At 38.1% G+C, this 23,342-nt stretch overlaps 3 protein-coding genes across 3 annotated transcripts in view; all 3 read left to right on the forward strand.

The window, feature by feature from the left end:
* LOC311061639 (uncharacterized protein) overlaps positions 1-23,342 on the forward strand; it is a gene marked incomplete at its 5' end in the record, with an annotated part of 278,554 nt that overhangs the window by 79,605 nt on the left and 175,607 nt on the right. The window contains one exon of the mRNA XM_084080330.1: positions 1,774-2,166. Within this exon, the coding sequence (XP_083936456.1) occupies positions 1,774-2,166 (393 nt within the window). The remainder of the gene's footprint in view (positions 1-1,773; positions 2,167-23,342) is intronic.
* The window catches only part of LOC311061185 (uncharacterized protein), an 89,868-nt gene that overhangs the window by 63,810 nt on the left and 2,716 nt on the right, over positions 1-23,342 (forward strand). Inside the window, exons 2-18 of the mRNA XM_084079743.1 lie at positions 2,726-3,106; positions 4,566-5,000; positions 7,654-8,091; positions 10,195-10,632; positions 12,305-12,664; positions 14,791-15,175; positions 16,233-16,290; positions 16,507-16,849; positions 18,925-19,347; positions 19,642-20,091; positions 20,502-20,765; positions 20,912-21,163; positions 21,284-21,532; positions 21,704-21,958; positions 22,109-22,417; positions 22,593-22,862; positions 22,981-23,064. Of these exons, the coding sequence (XP_083935869.1) occupies positions 2,763-3,106; positions 4,566-5,000; positions 7,654-8,091; positions 10,195-10,632; positions 12,305-12,664; positions 14,791-15,175; positions 16,233-16,290; positions 16,507-16,849; positions 18,925-19,347; positions 19,642-20,091; positions 20,502-20,765; positions 20,912-21,163; positions 21,284-21,532; positions 21,704-21,958; positions 22,109-22,417; positions 22,593-22,862; positions 22,981-23,064 (5,357 nt within the window). The 5' untranslated portion in view covers positions 2,726-2,762. The remainder of the gene's footprint in view (positions 1-2,725; positions 3,107-4,565; positions 5,001-7,653; positions 8,092-10,194; positions 10,633-12,304; positions 12,665-14,790; positions 15,176-16,232; positions 16,291-16,506; positions 16,850-18,924; positions 19,348-19,641; positions 20,092-20,501; positions 20,766-20,911; positions 21,164-21,283; positions 21,533-21,703; positions 21,959-22,108; positions 22,418-22,592; positions 22,863-22,980; positions 23,065-23,342) is intronic.
* LOC311061530 (uncharacterized protein) overlaps positions 1-23,342 on the forward strand; it is a 76,724-nt gene that overhangs the window by 50,666 nt on the left and 2,716 nt on the right. The gene's annotated exons all lie outside the window — the stretch shown is intronic.

Raw genomic sequence — 23,342 nt, forward strand, 5'->3', positions numbered from 1 at the left:
TATTACGTATTGTGATGACACCAGTGTGTCTACATAATGTATTGCTCCGCCATTTCTCAGCCATTTCGTGATTATTCCTGTCTTACCTCACTTTGAAAGAGACACAGACTCTTTCAAAGTGACACATCTATTTATAGGCCGCTATACGTCATGCGCCTCACTAGCCAATCAGAGCACACTCTTTCAACGTATTGTCACGTGTCACGTGAGGCTTGACCAATGTTAGCTTGGCCGAGGGTGGGGGACGGAAAGTGAAAACATAGTCTCCTGGCGGAGACAATAAGCACAGTAGTTATAGGTATTGACAGAGCTGGCTTTCACAAATAGGAAAGATTTGCTAGCTCATTGAGAGGATTTAAACCTTCCAGTGTAAGAGCAATACTAGTATATATATATATATATATATATATATATATATATATATATATATATATATATATATATATATATATATATATATATATATATATATATAAATGTTCACCTATTATTGTTCTAAAATTCGGCGCAGGATTAATTGTGCATAATTTAATTGATTTGTGCTAATTCATCACTTATAATACGGCACATTCTCGCACAACATTTACAACAATGTTAATACTATAATCAGAGCCAACGTGAATGTGGGACTTGGTACTGGCTAGTGCTGTATAGATGGACCCCATGCGCTGTGGGCCTCTCTCCGGACACATGTCTGTGGCTGCCTCTCTCTACAGGCAATGAGCTGTCCTACCCCTTCCTCCACTGCTGGCTATGTCAATTTATACTTCGTTGTACACCAGTGTCACGCACTGAACCTATAGCAATGCGCTGCTCTAGGGCGACACGTGAGCTTGTAGATCCTTATTTTATGCACAACACTGTTGTACGATGCAGTATAAATCATGTTTAAAACGTAAATGCATCTGATGCAAATCCTGCTCTGTTAAAAACACCAGACCATCTCTGTTCCATTTCTTATTATTCTTTCCCCTTCCACAAAACGTTATCGTCCTTTAGTTCTTATCTATCTCTTTTTTTGTGAAGTGCAAATTATCTTTTTACTATTATTATGGACTTTGCATCTTTGTCCCTTGTGTGTTCTGACTTTCCAAGGAGTCGTGCATAGAATGTACAGTACCCGATATACAGTATGTACTGTAGACACAGTATTGCATACAGTAGACCTTATTACCATTTGGCTTTCAGTAATCTCTCAAGAACAGATTCTGCTCTGCGTTTTGAATCTATCGGGGGGTTCGTCATATCGCGTACGCACTGGCCTACAAGTGGGCGTGCCTTCAGATCAGGAAGCAGGCCGCGCTTTACCCAATCAAATGTAGTGGGCGGGATTTACGTGTCCGCCGATCCTTCCCCACTCGAAACAAACCGAAACTCATTTAACAATAGCGTCCTCGGAGCAGACAAAACCACGGAAAGATATTCACATTTTAACTTGCTCTTTCATCATAGAAACAAGTGGGCTTATAAGCAAAACGATCCATGTTCTCTGGGAGAAGTGGTGTTAGTGTTCCGTGTAGAAATATTGTTAGTGGGAATGAGAACATAGTCGCACCACCGGAAGTGAAAAGCTCAAGGCACACCAAAACCCCGGTTTCCTTGCGCACGGGTGCTACGTCTTCTTCCTCTCAGAGCCAACTGAGATAGTCAAAAACAGCAGAGGGCGCTGTTTTTCCTTTTCATTTGGCGATGGGTTCCCAGATTGGGCTTTCAGAAACACTGTATATTTTAGGTTCTTGGATAAAGTTTTTAATTTTGATTTCTCTTATACAGGTTTACTTCTCAGAATCAAACAGGACACAGATTTCTGATGAATGTCTGTGTGCAAGCAGCTCTCAATCAGAGGTTAAACACGCAAACAATAGAGGAAGTGTTTTCACTGTCTGAATATTGGCATCACAAATGGGACTTCCTTCTAGACTTGTACTCCCATTTCAAAGACTATGAGACACAAACACACAAGAGTGTTCTTCTAGCATTACGTTCAGGTTACCAGTCACCTTGTGCAGTCTGGTCCATAGACCTCTCAGAGAGAAAGGTCTCCCTCCTCCTAGAGCTGCTGAAACTCCAACCAGAGAAGAAACCAGTAGAGCTGACAGGCTGGTCAAATGAAGAGAGTGAAGTGAGGATCTTCCTTCAGTGTCTACCCTACATCTCAAAGCTCAGGTAACTGGATTTATTTTTTACAGTATATTGAATAAGGTTATCCTATATTAAGTTGACTGTAACTCACAAAAAAAAAAACATTTCTGTAGAGTATTTTGTCGAGTAACAGGAGTTCCCTGTCTCTTCGGCTATTAAGTAAACAGAAAAAGCATTTTTAGGTTGGGATACCAATTTCATCCAATCAGAAGAGAGAACTCACATAGAATACAGGATAAACAAGTGAAACTGGAAGTGATGACACAAAGAAATGAGCTGACAAAATTGGAACTTAAAACTCAAGCTGATAAATGGTTACTCTCTTTATTCGCTGAATCCCACCTGAAATGTATTTTCTGTTTATTAAAGAGCTGGATGGACGGTGAGACCCCTGTTACTGAACTCTATAGCAATGATTACTATGGGAATATAATACTTTAACCTTTTAAGAAAACCCTTTATGTTTTAACCAGAATGTATCACTTACCCTACCTTTTAATGATGTTCTCTTGAAAAGTGCTTTGAGAGATATTTTGACAATTATGTATGCTACATTGCTACTCATAATTTTTATAATCTACAGGTTTATTTCTCAGAATCAAACAGGGCACAGATTTCTGATGAATCTGTGTGTGCAAGCAGCTCTCCACGAGAGGTTAAACACACAAACAATAGAGGAAGTGTTTTCACTGTCTGAATATTGGCATCACAAATGGGACTTCCTTCTAGACCTGTACTCCCATTTCAAAGACTATGAGACTCAAACACACAAGAGAGTTATTCCAGCCTTACAAACAGTTTACCAGGACTGGTCCATAGACCTCTCAGAGAGAAAGGTCTCCCTCCTCCTAGAGCTGCTGAAACTCCAACCAGAAAAGAAACCAGTAAAGCTGACAGGCTGGTCAGATGAAGAGGTTGAATTGAGGATCTTCCTCCAGTGTCTACCCTACATCTCACAACTCAGGTTAATGTTTTTACTATCTTTTATCTACTTAGATCCTACCAATTAGTTGACTGAGGACCCCCAAGGCTCTATACTAGGTCCTTTAGTGTTTCCTCTATACCAAATCTGTGATGCAGTTTGAGCTCGACGCTCAGCTATTTCTGCCCAATGTTTGCCCCCAGAATAGGGACACTAGGGTTCATATTGTTTAATGTTTGTCTACATATAAATCTGTCTACCTTTTCTATAGATAATGAGGTGCGATTAATGTGCTTGAATTAATTATGACCTGATTATTCGTCAGTTTCGGTGCACTGAATTTATAGGAGATAAATATAATGTTGTATTCTATTATAAAGAATTAAAATAAAATGACAGGAAGAGATTATTTAATGTCTTAACCACATGAGCCCCATATCATACTTTGTCTTTACCATTACCATGTCATGTGTCACATAATGTTATGAGCTGGTAGATTGGCTGTTTTCACTATTTATTTTTACTTTTTAAATTGTATTTATTACATTATGTGTTTTGGGAAAATGTTCACCTATATTGACATGCCCAAAATATAGGGAAGCTAGGTTGAATGTGCTTAATACAAAGAGCTGTGCACTATATCCATGAAAGAAGCAAAAAGCAGAGAGAACAAGAGAAAGTATGCTTTGTCATCACTGTTACAGTAGGTAGAAACCTTGTATGTCCAAAACTGTTACTTTTCAGGAGATGGAAAAAAGAACCTGTGTTCCAATGGATCCAATGTAGTTATTATTTATTCACAAGCTTGTTTATACTTTTCATTGGTTCAATATTTATAAAACTCACAGACACACTTAACCACTTTCAACCTGGCTTCACTTGTTTTGGCATGTCAATATTAGGTGACAATTATCATCAATTAGAAAAAAAGGAAAATTGAAAGAAGAAAATGGCAGATCTACAATCTCACAACACACCATTATGTGTTGTGAGCTTGTGGATCGAATATTTTGTTTGCTACTTTTTCATGACACTACGCTGAACTGTAAAATACAGCATTAATTTATGAACAAACTAAAACAAATGCATGGAGATACAAGTCTTCTGCCAGACAGTGGCAACATTCTATGCATGATACAAACAATCATAAGAATACAATCAGATAATACATGAATCACTCAAAGAATATGTTATCTCCATATGATACTATAGGTGTAAGCATGAATCACTGCTGAGTTGTGTTATGCCATTTTTATCAGGACAGCAGTGTTGTGGTCTTTTCCCAGGACAATGGTTACACTAACACTAGACCACAAAGCACAGATAAATAAAGTTTAAGCATTAAGAAGTATTAGTAATGTACATTTTCTGATTCCTTCATTTTCCATTGACTTTTTCCACATCAAATCTGATGGATACATTGTCCAGTGTCCATCATTTTTTGGTTCTGTTTATGATCAGAGATCAGCATTTCATGTTGGTTTCATTTGATCTGTTGCAGGGTTCAAGGTCCATCAGGACAAACCAAGTTCCTGGGGAAGCTCTTCTGTGAAGCAGCAGAACGGGAAGAAGAAACAGGAGAGAAGATTCTGGAACAGTTGTCTTCTGTGTGTAATCACAAAACATTCCCCTTCATTGACGAGGCTGTTGATTGGGAAGACAGGAAGTATCAAAGTGATCTACTACTGGACCTATACTCCTATGTGAAGAACTATGAGACTCAAACAGGCAGAAGTGTTCTTCCAGCATTAAAACCAGTTTACCAGTCAGCTCCTGCAGTCTGGTACATAGACCTCTCAGAGAGAAAGGTCTCCCTCCTCCTAGAGCTGCTGAAACTCCAACCAGAGAAGAAACCAGTAGAGCTGACAGGCTGGTCAGATGAAGAAAGTGAAGTGAGGATCTTCCTTCAGTGTCTACCCTACATCTCACAACTCAGGTTAATGTTTTTACTTTCTTTTATCCACTACCCCTCAGTCAACCTACATAGTTAGTTGACTGAAGACCCCTAAGGCTCCATATTAGGTCTTTTAGTGTTTCCCTCTATTCCAAATCTGCGATGCAGTGTGAACTTAAAGATCGTCTATTTCTGCTCAATGTTCGCCCCCAGAATAGGGACACTAGGGTTCATATTGTTTAACTTTTTTTCTACATATAAATCTGTCTACCTTTTCTACAGATAATGAGGTGCGATTAATGTGCTTGAATTAATTATGACCTGATCATTCGTCAGTTTTGGTGCACTGAATTTAAAGTAGATAACAGGGTCCCCACGGTCATGAAATTCCTGGAAATATTTTGAAATAAAAATAAAAAAAATCCAGTACTGGAAAAGGTTTGGAATTGATAAAACTTCATAAAAGGTCCTGGAATTTATCAAGGGTCCTGGAAAAATATTTGGCTATGCATTGTTTTTGGCTATTGATTATTTTTAATACAAAACCTTTTCATAAACATGTATAACATTACACGAAATATGTAACATAAGTAGTTTTTCGCCGAACAGGCTGTGTAACACCCCATCCGCACTGCCAGCGATGCGACGTGACGCGACGCGAGCGGGCAATGAAATCTCATTAAAATACATGTTTTTGAATGAGACCGTCCTGACCTACCGCAAGCGACAACGAACCGTGCAACGACGTCGTCCACCCCTCCTATTTTCGCTCGCAGGCTCTATTTGAGCGAGGTTTCGCGGCTGTGCCCCACCCCCAAATACTTTTTATTGTTTTTTATTTATTTATTTTGCTACACTGCCCATCTTTGGGCATTGTACATAGGAGTAAGAGACACATTATTGCGCTGAATGATTGTTATATAGGCCTGGAAATTGGGCTAAATATTATGGAAAAGTTTTGGAAAAGTTTTGGAAATTCATTGCTAAAAATGTGTGGGGACCCTGAGATAAATATAATGTTGTATATTCTATTATAAAGAATTATAATATAATGAGAGAAAGAGATTATTTAATGTCTTAACCCATTTAGACTTGGAACGCATCTGTGTCATTTTTTTATTTGAGCTAAAAAGCATTATTTTACACTCTGGATATTCAAAAATAGCAGATCTACAAGCTCCTAGCGCAGCGGTCGGTGCCGCGCTACGAGCTTGTAGATCTGCTATTTTTGAAAAATCGTTAAAATGTGTGCAAATCTTTGAATATGTATATTCTTTTAAAGCGAACATTTGTAACTCAAATTTTTGCTTCTGGGTGGTCCCTGGAACCAAATATTTTGAGATGGGGGTCGGTAGCCAAGTACATATCATTTTGGGGGTCTTTGACATGAAAAGGTTTGAGAACCACTGATATAGAATTTTTATCAGAATACTGTTGGGATTTTAGAAGACATTTGTAGAATCGGCTTCAGGTCTTAATGGGTTAACCACATGAGCCCCATATCATACTTTGTCTTATTACCATGTCATGTGTCACATAATGTTATGAGCTGGTATATTGGCTGTTTTCACTATTTCTTTTTTACTTTTTTACTTTTATTTATTTCATTATGTGTTTTTGGAAAATGTTCACCTATAATGACATGCCCAAAATAGGGAAGCTAGGTTGAATGTGCTTAATACAAAGAGCTGTGCAGCATATCCATGAAAGAAGCAAAAAGCAAAGAGAACAAGAGAAAGTATGCTTTGTCATCACTGTTACAGTAGGTGGAAACCTTGTATGTCCAAAACCGTTACTTTTCAGGAAATGGAAAAAAGAACCTGTGTTCCAATGGATCCAATGTAGTTATTATTTATTCACAAGCTCTTGTTAATACTTTTCATTGGTTCAATATTTATAAAATTCACAGACACACTTAACCACTTTCAACCTGGCTTCACTTTTTTCAGCATGTCAATATTAGGTGACAATTATCATCAATTAGAAAAAAAGGAAAATTGAAAAAGAAAATGGCAGATCTACAATCTCACAACACACCATTATGTGTTGTGAGCTTGTGGATCGGCTATTTTGTTTGCTACTTTTTCATGACTACGATGAACTGTAAAATACTGCATTCATTTATGAACAAACAAAAACATGTATGGATATACAAGGCTTCTACCCGACAGGCAACATGCTATAAATGATACAAACAATCATAAGAATACAATCAGATAATACATGAATCACTCAAAGAATATGTTATCTCCATATGATACTATAGGTGTAAGCATGAATCACTGCTGAGTTGTGTTATGCCATTTTTATCAGGACAGCAGTGTTGTGGTCTTTTCCCAGGACAATGGTTACACTAACACTAGACCACAAAGTACAGAGAAATAAAGTTTAAGCATTAACCCATAAAGACCTGAGGCCCATTCTACAAATGCCTTCTAAATCAGTAGTTCTCACACTTTAAAGATATTACAATAATGTTCAAAAATAGCAGACGTACAAGCTTGCAGCAGCGTGGCACAAAGTGGTTTTAATGGGTTAAGAAGTATTAGTAATGTACATTTTCTGATTCCTTCATTTTCCATTGACTTTTTCCACATCAAATCTGATGGATACATTGTCCAGTGTCCATCATTTTTTTGTTCTGTTTATGATCAGAGATCAGCATTTCATGTTGGTTTCATTTGATCTGTTGCAGTGTTCAAGTTCCATCAGGAGGACAAACCAAGATGCTGGGGAAGCTCTTCTGTGAAGCAGCAGAACGGGAAGAAGAAACAGGAGAGAAGATTCTGGAACAGTTGTCTTCTGTGTGTAATTACGAGACATTCCCCTCTATTGGCTGGCCTGCCCACAGGCAATACAGGAAGTATCGCTGTGATCTACTACTGGACCTATACTCCTATGTGAAGAACTATGAGACTCAAACAGGCAGAAGTGTTCTTCCAGCATTAAAACCAGTTTACCAGTCAGCTCCTCCAGTCTGGTCCATAGACCTCTCAGAGAGAAAGGTCTCCCTCCTCCTAGAGCTGCTGAAACTCCAACCAGAGAAGAAACCAGTAGAGCTGACAGGCTGGTCAGATGAAGAGAGTGAAGTGAGGATCTTCCTTCAGTGTCTACCCTGCATCTCACAACTCAGGTTAATGTTCTTACTTTCTTTTATCCACTACCCCTCAGTCAACCTATATAGTTAGTTGACTGATGACCCCTAAGGCTCCATACTAGGTCTTTTAGTGTTTCCCTCTACACTAAATCTGCGACGCAGTGTGAGCTTAAAGATCTGCTATTTCTGCTAAATCTTCACCCCAGAATAGGGACACTAGGGTTCATATTGTTAATATTTGTCTACATATAAAAGCTGTTTACCTTTTATAAAGATATTGAGGTATTATTAACATGGATTAAAGTTCTCAGTCGCCAAGACTGATTTCAGTCATTTGGATTCCATGGAAGCCAGCACGTCTTCTATGGAAGCATGTTGCGCAGCAAAAATAGCCGATAGACAAGCTCTCAATGCGTCCAGCTTGTAGAAAGGCTATTTTCGGTTATTTTCATATTAGAGCATTTGAAGTGGTCAAACTAGCAATATGTTCAGAAGCATCTTCCATCATATCTTAATCGTCTCGGATATTTCATAAAAAGCAAAGGTTAAAGCCTCAATCTGTGATTTCTTCACATGGTTGGCAGTATGTAGAACAGCAGGAACAATATTACTAAAGCATCCTAATTGTACATATTGTATTCTTTGTTTAGGAATTGGCGCTAGTGTGTGTCCTTTCACACGGTTTCACAAATCGCACTTTAGGACATTTTCAGTCGTGAGATTTAAACTAGCTTTAATCCATGTATTAATGTGTTTGAATTAATTATGACCTGATTATTCGTCACTTTTTGGTTTACAGGAAATACATATTATTTTGTATTCTATTATAAAGAATTATTATACATTGAGAGAGAGATTATTTAATTTCATTATTTAATTTCATAATCACATAGGCCCCATATCAGACTTTGTCACAGTGCTGTGTGTCCCACAATGTTGTGAGCTGGTAGATTGGTTATTTTCACTATTTCTGAATTTAGATATTTGTTGTTGTGTATTTGTGGAGCATGTTCACCTATAATGACATGCCCAAAATAGGGAACCCAGGTTGAAATCGGTTAATACAAAGAGCTGTGCAGCTTATCCATTAAAGAAGCAAAAAGCAGAGAGAACAAGAGAAAGTATGCTATATCATCACTGTCAGGTGGAAACCTTGTATGTCCAAAAATGTTACTTTTCAGGAAATGAAACAAGAACCTGTGTTCCAATGGATCCAATGTAGTTATTACTGAGTCACAAACTCTTGTTAATACTTTTCATTGGTTCAATATTCATAAAATCCACAGACAGACATAACCACTTTCAACCTGGCTTCACTTTTTTTAGCATGTAAATTTAGGTGACAATTATCAAAGAAAAAAAAGAAAAGAAAATAGCAGATCTTCAATCTCACAACACACCATTATATGATGTGTTGTGAGCTTGTAGATTAGCTATTGTTTCGCTACATTTTTTTTTACAACACTACGATGAACTGTAAAACACTGCATTAATTTATGAAAAAACAAAAACATGCATGGATATACAAGGCTTCTGCCCGACAGGCAACATGCTATAAATGATACAAACAATCACGAGAATACAATCAGATAATACATGAATCACTCAAAGAATATGTTATCTCCATATGATACTATAGGTGTAAGCATGAATCACTGCTGAGTTGTGTTATGCCATTGTTATCAGGACAGCAGTGTTGTGGTCTTTTCCCAGGACAATGGTTACACTAACACTAGACCACAAAGTACAGAGAAATAAAGTTTAAGCATTAACCCATTAAGACTTGAGGCCCATTCTACAAATGCCTTCTAAATCAGTAGTTCTCACACTCTAAAGATATTACAATAATGTTAAAAAATAGCAGACGTACAAGCTCGCAGCGCGGCACAAAGTGCCGCGCTGTGAGCTTGTAGATCTGCTATTTTTGAATAGCCACCGCAAAAATCTAAAATGACATGGCTTTCCCGGGTTTTAATGGGTTAAGAAGTATTAGTAATGTACATTTTCTGATTCCTTCATTTTCCATTGACCTTTTCCACATCAAATCTGATGGATACATTGTCCAGTGTCCATCATTTTTTGGTTCTGTTTATGATCAGAGATCAGCATTTCATGTTGGTTTCATTTGATCTGTTGCAGTGTTGAAGGGCCACCAGGAGGACAAACCAAGTTCCTGGGGAAGCTCTTATGTGAAGCAGCAGAACGGGAAGAAGAAACAGGAGAGAAGATTCTGGAACAGTTGTCTTCTGTGTGTAATTACAAAACATTCCCCTTTATTGACTGGCATGACCACTGGCACTACAGGAAGTGGCAATGTGATCAACTACTGGACCTATACTCCTATGTGAAGAACTATGAGACTCAAACAGGCAGAAGTGTTCTTCCAGCATTAAAACCAGTTTACCAGTCAGCTCCTACAGTCTGGTCCATAGACCTCTCAAAGAGAAAGGTCTCCCTCCTCCTAGAGCTGCTGAAACTCCAACCAGAGAAGAAACCAGTAGAGCTGACAGGCTGGTCAGATGAAGAGAGTGAAGTGAGGATCTTCCTTCAGTGTCTACCCTACATCTCACAACTCAGGTTAATGTTTTTACTTTCTTTTATCCACTACCCCTCAGTCAACCTACATAGTTAGTTGACTGAAGACCCCTAAGGCTCCATACTAGGTCTTTTAGTGTTTCCCTCTATTCCAAATCTGCGATGCAGTGTGAACTTAAATATCGTCTATTTCTGCCCAATGTTCGCCCCCAGAATAGGGACGCTAGGGTTCATATTGTTAATGTTTGTCTACATATAAATCTGTCTACCTTTTCTATAGATAATGAGGTGCGATTAATGTGCTTGAATTAATTATGACATGATTATTCGTCAGTTTTGGTGCACTGAATTTAAAGGAGATAAATACAATGTTGTATTCTATTATAAAGAATTATAACAAAATGAGAGAAAGAGATTATTTAATGTCTTAACCACATGATCCCCATATCATACTTTGTCTTATTACCATGTCATATGTCACATAATGTTATGAGCTGGTAGATTGGCTGTTTTCACTATTTTTAAAAACTTTTTTAATTTTATTTATTTCATTATGTGTTTTTGGAAGATTTTCACCTATGATGACATGCCCAAAATAGGGAAGCTAGGTTGAATGTGGTTAATACAAAGAGCTGTGTAGCATATCCATGAAAGAAGCAAAAAGCAGAGAGAACAAGAGAAAGTATGCTTTGTCATCACTGTTACAGTAGGTGGAAACCTTGTATGTCCAAAACCGTTACTTTTCAGGAAATGGAAAAGAGAACCTGTGTTCCAATGGATCCAATGTAGTTATTATTTATTCACAAGCTCTTGTTAATACTTTTAATTGGTTCAATATTTATAAAACTCACAGACACACTTAACCACTTTCAACCTGGCTTCACTTTTTGGCATGTCAATATTAGGTGACAATTATCATCAATTAGAAAAAAAAGAAAATTAAAAAAAGAAAATGGCAGATCTACAATCTCACAACACACCATTATGTGTTGTGAGCTTGTGGATCGGCTATTTTGTTTGCTACTTTTTCATGACACTACGCTGAACTGTAAAATACGGCATTAATGTATGAACAAACAAAAACAAATGCATGGAGATACAAGTATTCTGCCAGACTGTGGCAACATTCTATGCATGATACAAACAATCATAAGAATACAATCAGATAATACATGAATCACTCAAAGAATATGTTATCTCCATATGATACTATAGGTGTAAGCATGAATCACTGCTGAGTTGTGTTATGCCATTTTTATCAGGACAGCAGTGTTGTGGTCTTTTCCCAGGACAATGGTTACACTAACACTAGACCACAAAGTACAGAGAAATAAAGTTTAAGCATTAACCCATTAAGACCTGAGGCCCATTCTACAAATGCCTTCTAAATCAGTAGTTCTCACACTTTAAAGATATTGCAATAATGTTCAAAAATAGCAGATGTACAAGCTCGCAGCGCGGCACAAAGTGTCGCGCTGTGAGTTTGTAGATCTGCTATTTCTGAATAGCCACCGCAAAAATCTAAAATGACATGGCTTTCCCGGTTTTAATGGGTTAAGAAGTATTAGTAATGTACATTTTCTGATTCCTTCATTTTCCATTGACTTTTTCCACATCAAATCTGATGGATACATTGTCCAGTGTCCATCATTTTTTGGTTCTGTTTATGATCAGAGATCAGCATTTCATGTTGGTTTCATTTGATCTGTTGCAGGGTTCAAGGTCCATCAGGACAAACCAAGTTCCTGGGGAAGCTCTTCTGTGAAGCAGCAGAACGGGAAGAAGAAACAGGAGAGAAGATTCTGGAACAGTTGTCTTCTGTGTGTAATTACGAAACATTCCCCTTTATTGACCAGGGAGACGAGAAGTATCAAAGTGATCTACTACTGGACCTATACTCCTATGTGAAGAACTATGAGACTCAAACAGGCAGAAGTGTTCTTCCAGCATTAAAACCAGTTTACCAGTCAGCTCCTGCAGTCTGGTACATAGACCTCTCAAAGAGAAAGGTCTCCCTCCTCCTAGAGCTGCTGAAACTCCAACCAGAGAAGAAACCAGTAGAGCTGACAGGCTGGTCAGATGAAGAGAGTGAAGTGAGGCTCTTACTTCAGTGTCTACCCTACATCTCACAACTCAGGTTAATGTTTTTACTTTCTTTTATCCACTACCCCTCAGTCAACCTACATAGTTAGTTGACTGAAGACCCCCAAGGCTCCATACTAGGTCTTTTAGTGTTTCCCTCTATTCCAAATCTGCGATGCAGTGTGAACTTAAAGATTGTCTATTTCTGCCCAATGTTCTCCCCCAGAATAGGGACGTTAGGGTTCATATTGTTTAATGTTTGTCTACATATAAATCTGTCTACCTTTTCTATAGATAATGAGGTGCAATTAATGTGCTTGAATTAATTATGACCTGATTATTCGTCAGTTTTGGTGCACTGAATTTAAAGGAGATAAATATAATGTTGTATTCTATTATAAAAAAATATAATACAATGAGAGAAAGAGATTATTTAATGTTTTAACCCATAAACACCTGGAACGTATCTGTGTAATTTTTTTTATTTGAGCTAAAAAGCATTATTTTACACTTTGGATATTCAAAAATAGCAGATATACAAGCTCGTATAGCGCGGCACCGAGTGCCGTGCTATACGAGCTTGTAGATCTGCTATTTTTGAAAAATCGCGAAAATGTGTGCAAATCTTTGAATATATATATACAGTATTCTTTTAAAGCGAACATTTGTAACTTACATTTTTGCTTCTGGGTGGTCCCTGGAACCAAATATTTTGAGATGGGGGTCGGCAGCCAAATACATATCATTTTGGGGGTCCTTGACATGAAAAAGTTTGAGAAGCACTGATATAGAAACATGTTTTTTCAGAATACTGTTGGGATTTAGAAGACATTTGTAGAATCGGCTTCAGGTCTTAATGGGTTAACCACATGATCCCCATATCATACTTTGTCTTATTACCATGTCATGTGTCACATAATGTTATGAGCTGGTAGATTGGCTGTTTTCACTATTTATTTTTACTTTTTTTAAATGTATTTATTTCATTATGTGTTTTTGGAAAATGTTCACCTATAATGACATGCCCAAAATAGGGAAGCTAGGTTGAATGTGGTTAATACAAAGAGCTGTGCAGCATATCCATGAAAGAATCAAAAAGCAGAGAGAACAAGAGAAAGTATGATTTGTCATCACTGTTACAGTAGGTGGAAACCTTGTGTGTCCAAAACAGTTACTTTTCAGGAAATGGAAAAAAGAACCTGTGTTCCAATGGATCCAATGTAGTTATTATTTATTCACAAGCTCTTGTTAATACTTTTCATTGGTTCAATATTTATAAAACTCACAGACACACTTAACCACTTTCAACCTGGCTTCACTTTTTTTGGCATGTCAATATTAGGTGACAATTATCATCAATTAGAAAAAAAGGAAAATTGAAAGAAGAAAATGGCAGATCTACAATCTCACAACACACCATTATGTGTTGTGAGCTTGTGGATCGAATATTTTGTTTGCTACTTTTTCATGACACTACGCTGAACTGTAAAATACGGCATTCATTTATGAACAAACAAAAACAAATGCATGGAGATACAAGTCTTCTGCCAGACAGTGGCAACATTCTATGCGTGATACAAACAATCATAAAAATACAATCAGATAATACATGAATCACTCAAAGTATGTTATCTATTGTGATACTATAAGCATGAATCACTGCTGAGTTGTGTTATACCATTTTTATCAGGACAGCAGTGTTGTGGTCTTTTCCCAGGACAATGCTTACACTAACACTAGACCACAAAGTACAGAGAAATAAAGTTTAAGCATTAACCCATTAAGACCTGAGGCCCATTCTACAAATGCCTTCTAAATCAGTAGTTCTCACACTTTAAAGATATTACAATAATGTTCAAAAATAGCAGACGTACAAGGTAGCAGAGTGGCACAAAGTGACGCGCCGTGAGCTTGTAGATCTGCTATTTTTGAATAGCCACTGCAAAAATCTAAAATGACATGGCTTTCCCGGTTTTAATGGGTTAAGAAGTATTAGTAATGTACAGCTTCTGATTCCTTCATTTTGATGGATACATTGTCCAGCGTCATCATCATTTTTTGGTTCTGTTTATGATAAGAGATCAGTATTTCATGTTGGTTTCATTTGATCTGTTGCAGTGTTGAAGAACAAACCGAGTTCCCCCTGGGGCAGCTCTTCTGTGAAGCAGCAGAACGGGAAGAAGAAACAGGAGAGAAGATTCTGGAACAGTTGTCTTCTGTGTGTAATTACGAAACATTCCCCTTCATTGAGGAGACTAATGATTGGGAAGACAGGAAGTATCAAAATGATCTACTACTGGACCTATACTCCTATGTGAAGAACTATGAGACTCAAACAGGCAGAAGTGTTCTTCCAGCATTAAAACCAGTTTACCAGTCAGCTCCTGCAGTCTGGTCCATAGACCTCCCAGAGAGAAAGGTCTCCCTCCTCCTAGAGCTGCTGAAACTCCAACCAGAGAAGAAACCAGTAGAGCTGAGAGGCTGGTTATATGAAGAGAGTGAAGTGAGGATCTTCCTTCAGTGTCTACCCTACATCTCACAACTCAGGTTAATGTTTTTACTTTCTTTTATCCACTACCCCTCAGTCAACCTACATAGTTAGTTGACTGAAGACCCCTAAGGCTCCATGCTAGGTCTTTTAGTGTTTCCCTCTATTCCAAATATCAGGGCAGTGTGTGTATTATAAAGAGTTATAATAAAATGAGAGAAAGAGATTAATGTCTTAACCACATGAGCCCCATATCATACTTTGTCTTATTACCATGTCATGTGTCACATAATGTTATGAGCTGGTAGATTGGTTGTTTTCACTATTTATTTTTACTTTTTTAATTTTATTTATTTCATTATGTGTTTTGGGAAAATGTTCACCTATAATGACATGCCCAAAATAGGGAAGCTAGGTTGAATGTGGTTAATACAAAGAGCTGTGCAGCATATCCATGAAAGAAGCAAAAAGCAGAGAGAACAAGAGAAAGTATGATTTGTCATCACTGTTACAGTAGGTGGAAACCTTGTATGTCCAAAACAGTTACTTTTCAGGAAATGGAAAAAAAGAACCTGTGTTCCAATGGATCCAATGTAGTTATTATTTATTCACAAGCTCTTGTTAATACTTTTCATTGGTTCAATATTTATAAAACTCACAGACACACTTAACCACTTTCAACCTGGCTTCACTTTTTTTGGCATGTCAATATTAGGTGACAATTATCATCAATTGGAAAAAAAGGAAAATTGAAAAAAGAAAATGGCAGATCTACAATCTCACAACACACCATTATGTGTTGTGAGCTTGTGGATCGGCTATTTTGTTTTCTACTTTTTCATGACACTACGCTGAACTGTAAAATACGGCATTAATTTATGAACAAACAAAAACAAATGCATGGAGATACACGTCTTCTGCCAGACTGTGGCAATATTCTATGCATGATGCAAACAATCATAAGAATACAATCAGATAATACATGAATCACTCAAAGAATATGTTATCTCCATATGATACTATAGGTGTAAGCATGAATCACTGCTGAGTTGTGTTATGCCATTGTTATCAGGACAGCAGTGTTGTGGTCTTTTCACAGGACAATGGTTACACTAACACTAGACCACAAAGTACAGAGAAATAAAGTTTAAGCATTAAGAAGTATTAATAATGTACATGTTTTGATTCCTACATTTTCCATTGACTTTTTCCACATCAAATCTGATGGATACATTGTCCAGTGTCCATCATTTTTTGGTTCTGTTTATGATCAGAGATCAGCATTTCATGTTGGTTTCATTTGATCTGTTGCAGTGTTCAAGGTCCATGGTGGTTAAACACATCAGGACAAACCAAGTTCCTGGGGAAGCTCTTCTGTGAAGCAGCAGAACGGGAAGAAGAAACAGGAGAGAAGATTCTGGAACAGTTGTCTTCTGTGTGTAATTACAAAACATTCCCCTTTATTGGCGGGGGAGACCGGAAGTATCACTGTGATCTACTACTGGACCTATACTCCTATGTGAAGAACTATGAGACTCAAACAGGCAGAAGTGTTCTTCCAGCATTAAAACCAGTTTACCAGTCAGCTCCTGCAGTCTGGTCCATAGACCTCTCAAAGAGAAAGGTCTCCCTCCTCCTAGAGCTGCTGAAACTCCAACCAGAGAAGAAACCAGTAGAGCTGAGAGGCTGGTCAGATGAAGAGAGTGAAGTGAGGATCTTCCTTCAGTGTCTACCCTACATCTCACAACTCAGGTTAATGTTTTTACTTTCTTTTATCCAATACCCCTCAGTCAACCTACATAGGTAGTTGACTGAAGACCCCCAAGGCTCCATACTAGGTCTTTTAGTGTTTCCCTCTATTCCAAATCTGCGATGCAGTGTGAACTTAAAGATCGTCTATTTCTGCCCAATGTTCGCCCCCAGAATAGGGACACTAGGGTTCATATTGTTTAATGTTTTTTCTACATATAAATCTGTCTACCTTTTCTACAGATAATGAGGTGCGATTAATGTGCTTGAATTAATTATGACCTGATCATTCGTCAGTTTTGGTGCATTGAATTTAAAGGAGATAAATACAATGTTGTATTATATTATAAAGAATTATAATAAAATGAGAGAAAGAGATTATTTAATGTTTTAACCCATTAAGACCTGGAACGTATCTGTGTATTTTTTTTATTTGATCTAAAAAGCATTATTTTACACTTACAAAAATAGCAGATATACAAGCTCGTAGCGCGGCACCGAGTGCCGCGCTACGAGCTTGTAGATCTGCTATTTTTGAAAAATCGTACAATTTTGCTTCTGGGTGGTCCCTGGAACCAAATATTTTGAGATGGGGGTCGGCAGCCAAATACATATCATTTTGGGGGTCATTGACATGAAAAAGTTTGAGAGGCACTGATATAGAAACATGTTTTTTCAGAATACTGTTGGGATTTAGAAGACATTTGTAGAATCGGCTTCAGGTCTTAATGGGTTAACCACATGATCCCCATATCATACTTTGTCTTATTACCATGTCATGTGTCACATAATGTTATGAGCTGGTAGATTGGCTGTTTTCACTATTTATTTTTACTTTTTTAATTTTATTTATTTCATAATGTGTTTTGGGAAAATGTTCACCTATATTGATATGCCCAAAATATAGGGAAGGTAGGTTGAACGTGGTTAATACAAAGAGCTGTGCAGCATATCCATGAAAGAAGCAAAAAGCAGAGAGAACAAGAGAAAGTATGCTTTGTCATCACTGTTACAGTAGGTCGAAACCTTGTATGTCCAAAACCGTTACTTTTCAGGAAATGGAAAAAAGAACCTGTGTTCCAATGGATCCAATGTAGTTATTATTTATTCACAAGCTCTTGTTAATACTTTTCATTGGTTCAATATTTATAAAACTCACAGACACACTTAACCACTTTCAACCTGGCTTCACTTTTTGGGGAATTTTAATATTAGGTGACAATAATCAATTAGAAAAAAAGGAAAATTCAAGAAAATGGCAGATCTACAATCTCACAACACCATTATGTGTTGTGAGCTTGTGGATCGGCTATTTTGTTTTCTACTTTTTCATGACACTACGCTGAACTGTAAAATACGGCATTCATTTATGAACAAACAAAAACAAATGCATGGAGATACAAGTCTTCTGCCAGGCAGTGGCAACATTCTATGCATGATACAAACAATCATAAGAATACAATCAGATAATACATGAATCACTCAAAGAATATGTTATCTCCATATGATACTATAGGTGTAAGCATGAATCACTGCTAAGTTGTGTTATGCCATTTTTATCAGGTCAGCAGTGTTGTGGTCTTTTCCCAGGACAATGGTTACACTAACACTAGACCACAAAGTACAGAGAAATAAAGTTTAAGCATTAACCCATTAAGACCTGAGGCCCATTCTACAAATTCCTTCTAAATCAGTAGTTCTCACACTTTAAAGACATTACTATAATGTTCAAAAATAGCAGACGTACAAGCTCGCAGCGCGGCACAAAGTGACGTGCTGTGAGCTTGTAGATCTGCTATTTATGATTAGCCACCGCAAAAATCTAAAATGACATGGCTTTCCCGGTTTTAATGGGTTAAGAAGTATTAATAATGTACATTTTCTGATTCCTTCATTTTCCATTGACCTTTTCCACATCAAATCTGATGGATACATTGTCCAGTGTCCATCATTTTTTTGTTCTGTTTATGATCAGAGATCAGCATTTCATGTTTGTTTCATTTGATCTGTTGCAGTGTTCAAGATCCATCAGGACAAACCAAGTTCCTGGGGAAGCTCTTCTGTGAAGCAGCAGAACGGGAAGAAGAAACAGGAGAGAAGATTCTGGAACAGTTGTCTTCTGTGTGTAATTACAAAACATTTCCCTCTATTGGCCAGGTAGACAGGAAGTATCAATGTGATCTACTACTGGACCTATACTCCTATGTGAAGAACTATGAGACTGAAACAGGCAGAAGTGTTCTTCCAGCATTAAAACCAGTTTACCAGTCAGCTCCTGCAGTCTGGTCCATAGACCTCTCAGAGAGAAAGGTCTCCCTCCTCCTAGAGCTGCTGAAACTCCAACCAGAGAAGAAACCAGTAGAGCTGAGAGGCTGGTCAGATGAAGAGAGTGAAGTGAGGATCTTCTTTCAGTGTCTACCCTACATCTCACAACTCAGGTTAATATGTTTTTAATGTTTTTAATCTAGCTTTTCTTTTTTAAGTTAATGAGGTAGGCTATCATTAGTTTGTTCTGATGCATAAATAGTGATTCCTTATTTGTAATTCTCATGACTTCATCCCAAGATCTCAATGATACTGTATCTGTCATTGCTTGGTTATTCTAGTATAGTATAGCTTTAGTGATTCAATATATCCTATTCACTTTAAAGTTAGATGCGACATGTAGTCAGTGATGAATATCATTTCTGTTTATGATTATCAATATTTCATGTGGGTTTTCACTTGAACAGTTCATTCAGATTCATTCATCAAAGGTCTAAAAGATCAAAACAAGCCAAGTTCCTGGGGAAGCTCATCTGTGAAGCAGCAGAACGGGAAGAAGAAACAGGAGAGAAGATTCTGGAACAGTTGTCTTCTGTGTGTAATTGCAAAACATTCCCCTTTATTGACTGGCTTGACAACTGGGAGTACAGGAAGCATCAGTGTGATGTACTACTGGACCTATACTCCCATGTGAAGAACTATGAGACTCAAACAGGCAGAAGTGTTCTTCCAGCATTACAACCGGTTTACCAGTCAGCTCCTGAAGTCTGGTCCATAGACCTCTCAGAGAGAAAGGTCTCCCTCCTCCTAGAGGTGATGAAACTCCAACCAGAGAAGAAACCAGTAGAGCTGACAGGCTGGTTATATAATGAAGTGGGGATCTTCCTTCAGTGTCTACCGTACATCTCACAACTCAGGTTAATATGTTTTTAATGTTTTTAATCTTTTCCTTCCTTTTTTTAAGATAATGAGGTAGGCTATCATTTGTTTTTTTCTGATTTATAAATAGTGAATCTTATTTGTAATTCTCATGACTTCATCCCATGATCTCAATGATACCGTATCTTGGTTATTCTATATCATATATAGTAAAGTATAGCTTTAGTGATATAATATATCCTATTCACTTTAAAGTTAGAATCAACATGTAGCCACTGATGAATATAATTTCACATTTTAGGCATTTTTCAGCAATATACAAAGGTAATAATAATTAACATGATTTAAAGTCAGGCTTTAAAGCCACAATGTAAAGCCATGTACTACAATGTCTCCGTTCCAATATTGCTAAGCTAATACTTTCCTCCATAACTCACACATGTTTCAGATGTGATCCAGGATTCTTCCAGCAGACGTGTCAATCCATCACTGTTAGATCCAGAGAGGAGGTGGAACAGCTGGTCTCTCTCCTCCGTCTCCTTGACTTCACCCTGGTGCTGAAAGGACCGTTATTTTCAAACACCTGCAAGTCTGTGGGGAAAGTTCTGAAACTCTGTGGCTCTAGTGTGGATCTGGTCCTCACACCCAGCAAGATCTCTCTGAAAGGAGTCTCACTTCTTTTTAGACATGTATCACGAATCCAAAGGCTAGGGTATGCTTTGTTTTTGTAGATTATGTAAAGATCTTGGCTACTATTCCTAAAACCAAAATGTTATTTTGGCTCTGAATCAAATGATGTAGTTAGGACTAGGAGTGTTCATAATTAAAAGCATGTGTTTCCTTTTCTTTGATTTTCAGGCTGTCTGAAAGCATGGTACTGCTGCTTTTTCGATTGGTAAGAATGAGACGTTTCCACCGTCCAGTGGCTATTGCAGATCTTTCTCTTCTAAAGACCACTCCACAGTCAGAGAGAATATTGTCCAGGGTTGTTAGTAATGTGGCATCCCTGCTGAGACACTGGTCAGCCAGATGTTTGGACCTGACCAAGTCCAACATCCATTCATACCTCCTCCTTCCACTATTGAGTCACCATGATCAACTGACAATCAAGTAAGTCTGTTGGTTTGGTTGAGCCATAAAAGATGTCTGTGATAAATACATTAAAAACGTAACCAACCTTCAATCTAATTCATTAATTTGTCTGTATACTCTGATCCATAATTTCATTAGACTGTGTCCAGAGGTTCTGCAGGAGCTAGCTGGTGTTGTGTTTACAGCTCAGGATGAGGACTTGACCAAGTCTTTCCTGGAGAAGGTTGGTGGAGATCTGACCTCCTGCTCTCTAGACTGGGAGGTTCTTCTCTATCTGCTACAACAGTCATCAGCCCAGACGATCACTGTGGACTTGAAGAAAAACAGGATTCCAGAGAGAAGCATCAGAGGTCTTCTACCCTTTCTGGACAGAGTTGTATTTAAAGGGTGAGCTGAAAATGATCTCTGAATGGATTTGTTTTTTTTTCTCTAATGTATTTTAGACTATTATTTTTGATGGGGGGGGGACACTAACGTTCAGTACATCTTACACAGTTAGATTGTTATTACTGTCATCTTAATTCAGCATTCTTTACTAACAGTAATCCATGTTTGCAGACCCAGTCCCAGCTTCACTTTGTGTGCCATCAGAGAGACATATAAATGCCATTCCAGTGTTCCCAGTTTACTGAGGTCATTAGACTATGCAGTCAACCTGAACAACAGAGAGCTGGACACAGTGGACTGTGATGCTCTGCTCTTCACCCTCAAACACTGTGACAAAGTGAGAGAACTCAGCCTTTTGTGGACCTCCATACCACAAGAAACAATTAAGAGCATCCTGTACTCTCTGGACAAAGTCTCTCATCTCAGGTAAGATGGATGTAGCCAATTATTGTGAATATAAAGATTATTAATACATTATCATATTGATGTGTGTAGTTGCTTTTTATGGTTATTTATTTGCATATGTTGTTAATAGTTGATCAATGAAGTGATTCATGTTGTATATCCTCATACCAGTGTTGACAGGAATCTACTGCTGATGTTCCTCCACTGCTGCACTACCTGTCAGACACAGCAGGGGGCAGCAGCAGCTCTACTCAGAGCTCTGCAGTACAGACTGGATCTGTCCTGTTCCTCCTGTGTGGACCTGTCAGAGCAACAGCAGGTAGAGGCTCTGTCTCTGACTGTCACACACTGCAGGGACATCTCTACTGTCCTGAGACACAGCAGCAGCAGCCTGGACACACAGCTCATCCTATCAGACTGTGAGGTAGAGGACAGTGGGCTGGACCTGTTGTTCCCTGTCCTCAACAGAGTCCGTCTGAGGTGAGAAGGACAACACTTTGCTGCCTGCTGTTGCTTTTTCATCACTGCATGGTCTTACTATGTGTTGACTTGCCACAATGATAATAAATAATAATAAATAATTTCAATGTTAAGAAGAAACAGATTTTCAACCACATTGATGCTCATTGCTCATAGCTGTGTATTTCTTCTCCAGATGCAGCAAATCCCTCCTTCTCCAGCTCCTATCTCTGGTCTCTGTGGGCAGTGAAAGGAACACAGTGATGCGAGCAGGTTACTTGACTGCAGCCTTTGGTGGAGATCTGGACCTCAGTGAGACCAGACTAGATCAGAAGGCCTGTAGATGTTTGGCCCTGGTTCTGGAACACTCTGAGGGACTGACAGAACTGGACCTCAGTCACTGTCAACTCACTGACCAGCTACTAGAGACTCTGATCCCCCACCTGCACAAAGCACAAGTCCTGGAGTGAGTAGTCTTATAGAATGGAGTGGCGTGCATGAGTACTGTATATGTGTGTGTGTATCTGTGACCATGAGGTACTAATCTATTCCTTTGTCCCTTTCTCTTCCTTGTGTTGTTGTAGTCTGAGTCACAATCAGCTCACTGATGCTCTGACGGACAGAATTCTCCAGCTGCTCGCCATCAACACCTCCGTCCAAACTGTGCGGTGAGTGAAATGGACAATTATGATATAATCGCCTAATCACAATTATTTGAGATAATCGCAATCATTTTGTATAATCGTCATAATCGTCATGTTGAAAAATGTTCATACATTTTCAAACATTTTCAAAATATAGCAGAAATGGCATATCTACAAGCTTAAAACACGGTGTGTTGTAAGCTTCTAGATCAGCTATGTAATTTTTTAAAAGTATAAAATTGTAAAAATGAAATAGTGAATAGTAATTTCTTTGTATTTTTAAGTTATGTTTCATATCTGCC

Source organism: Gymnoscopelus microlampas (assembly GCF_963454915.1).
Source record: "Gymnoscopelus microlampas genome assembly, chromosome: 15".
Lineage (NCBI taxonomy): Eukaryota > Metazoa > Chordata > Actinopteri > Myctophiformes > Myctophidae > Gymnoscopelus > Gymnoscopelus microlampas.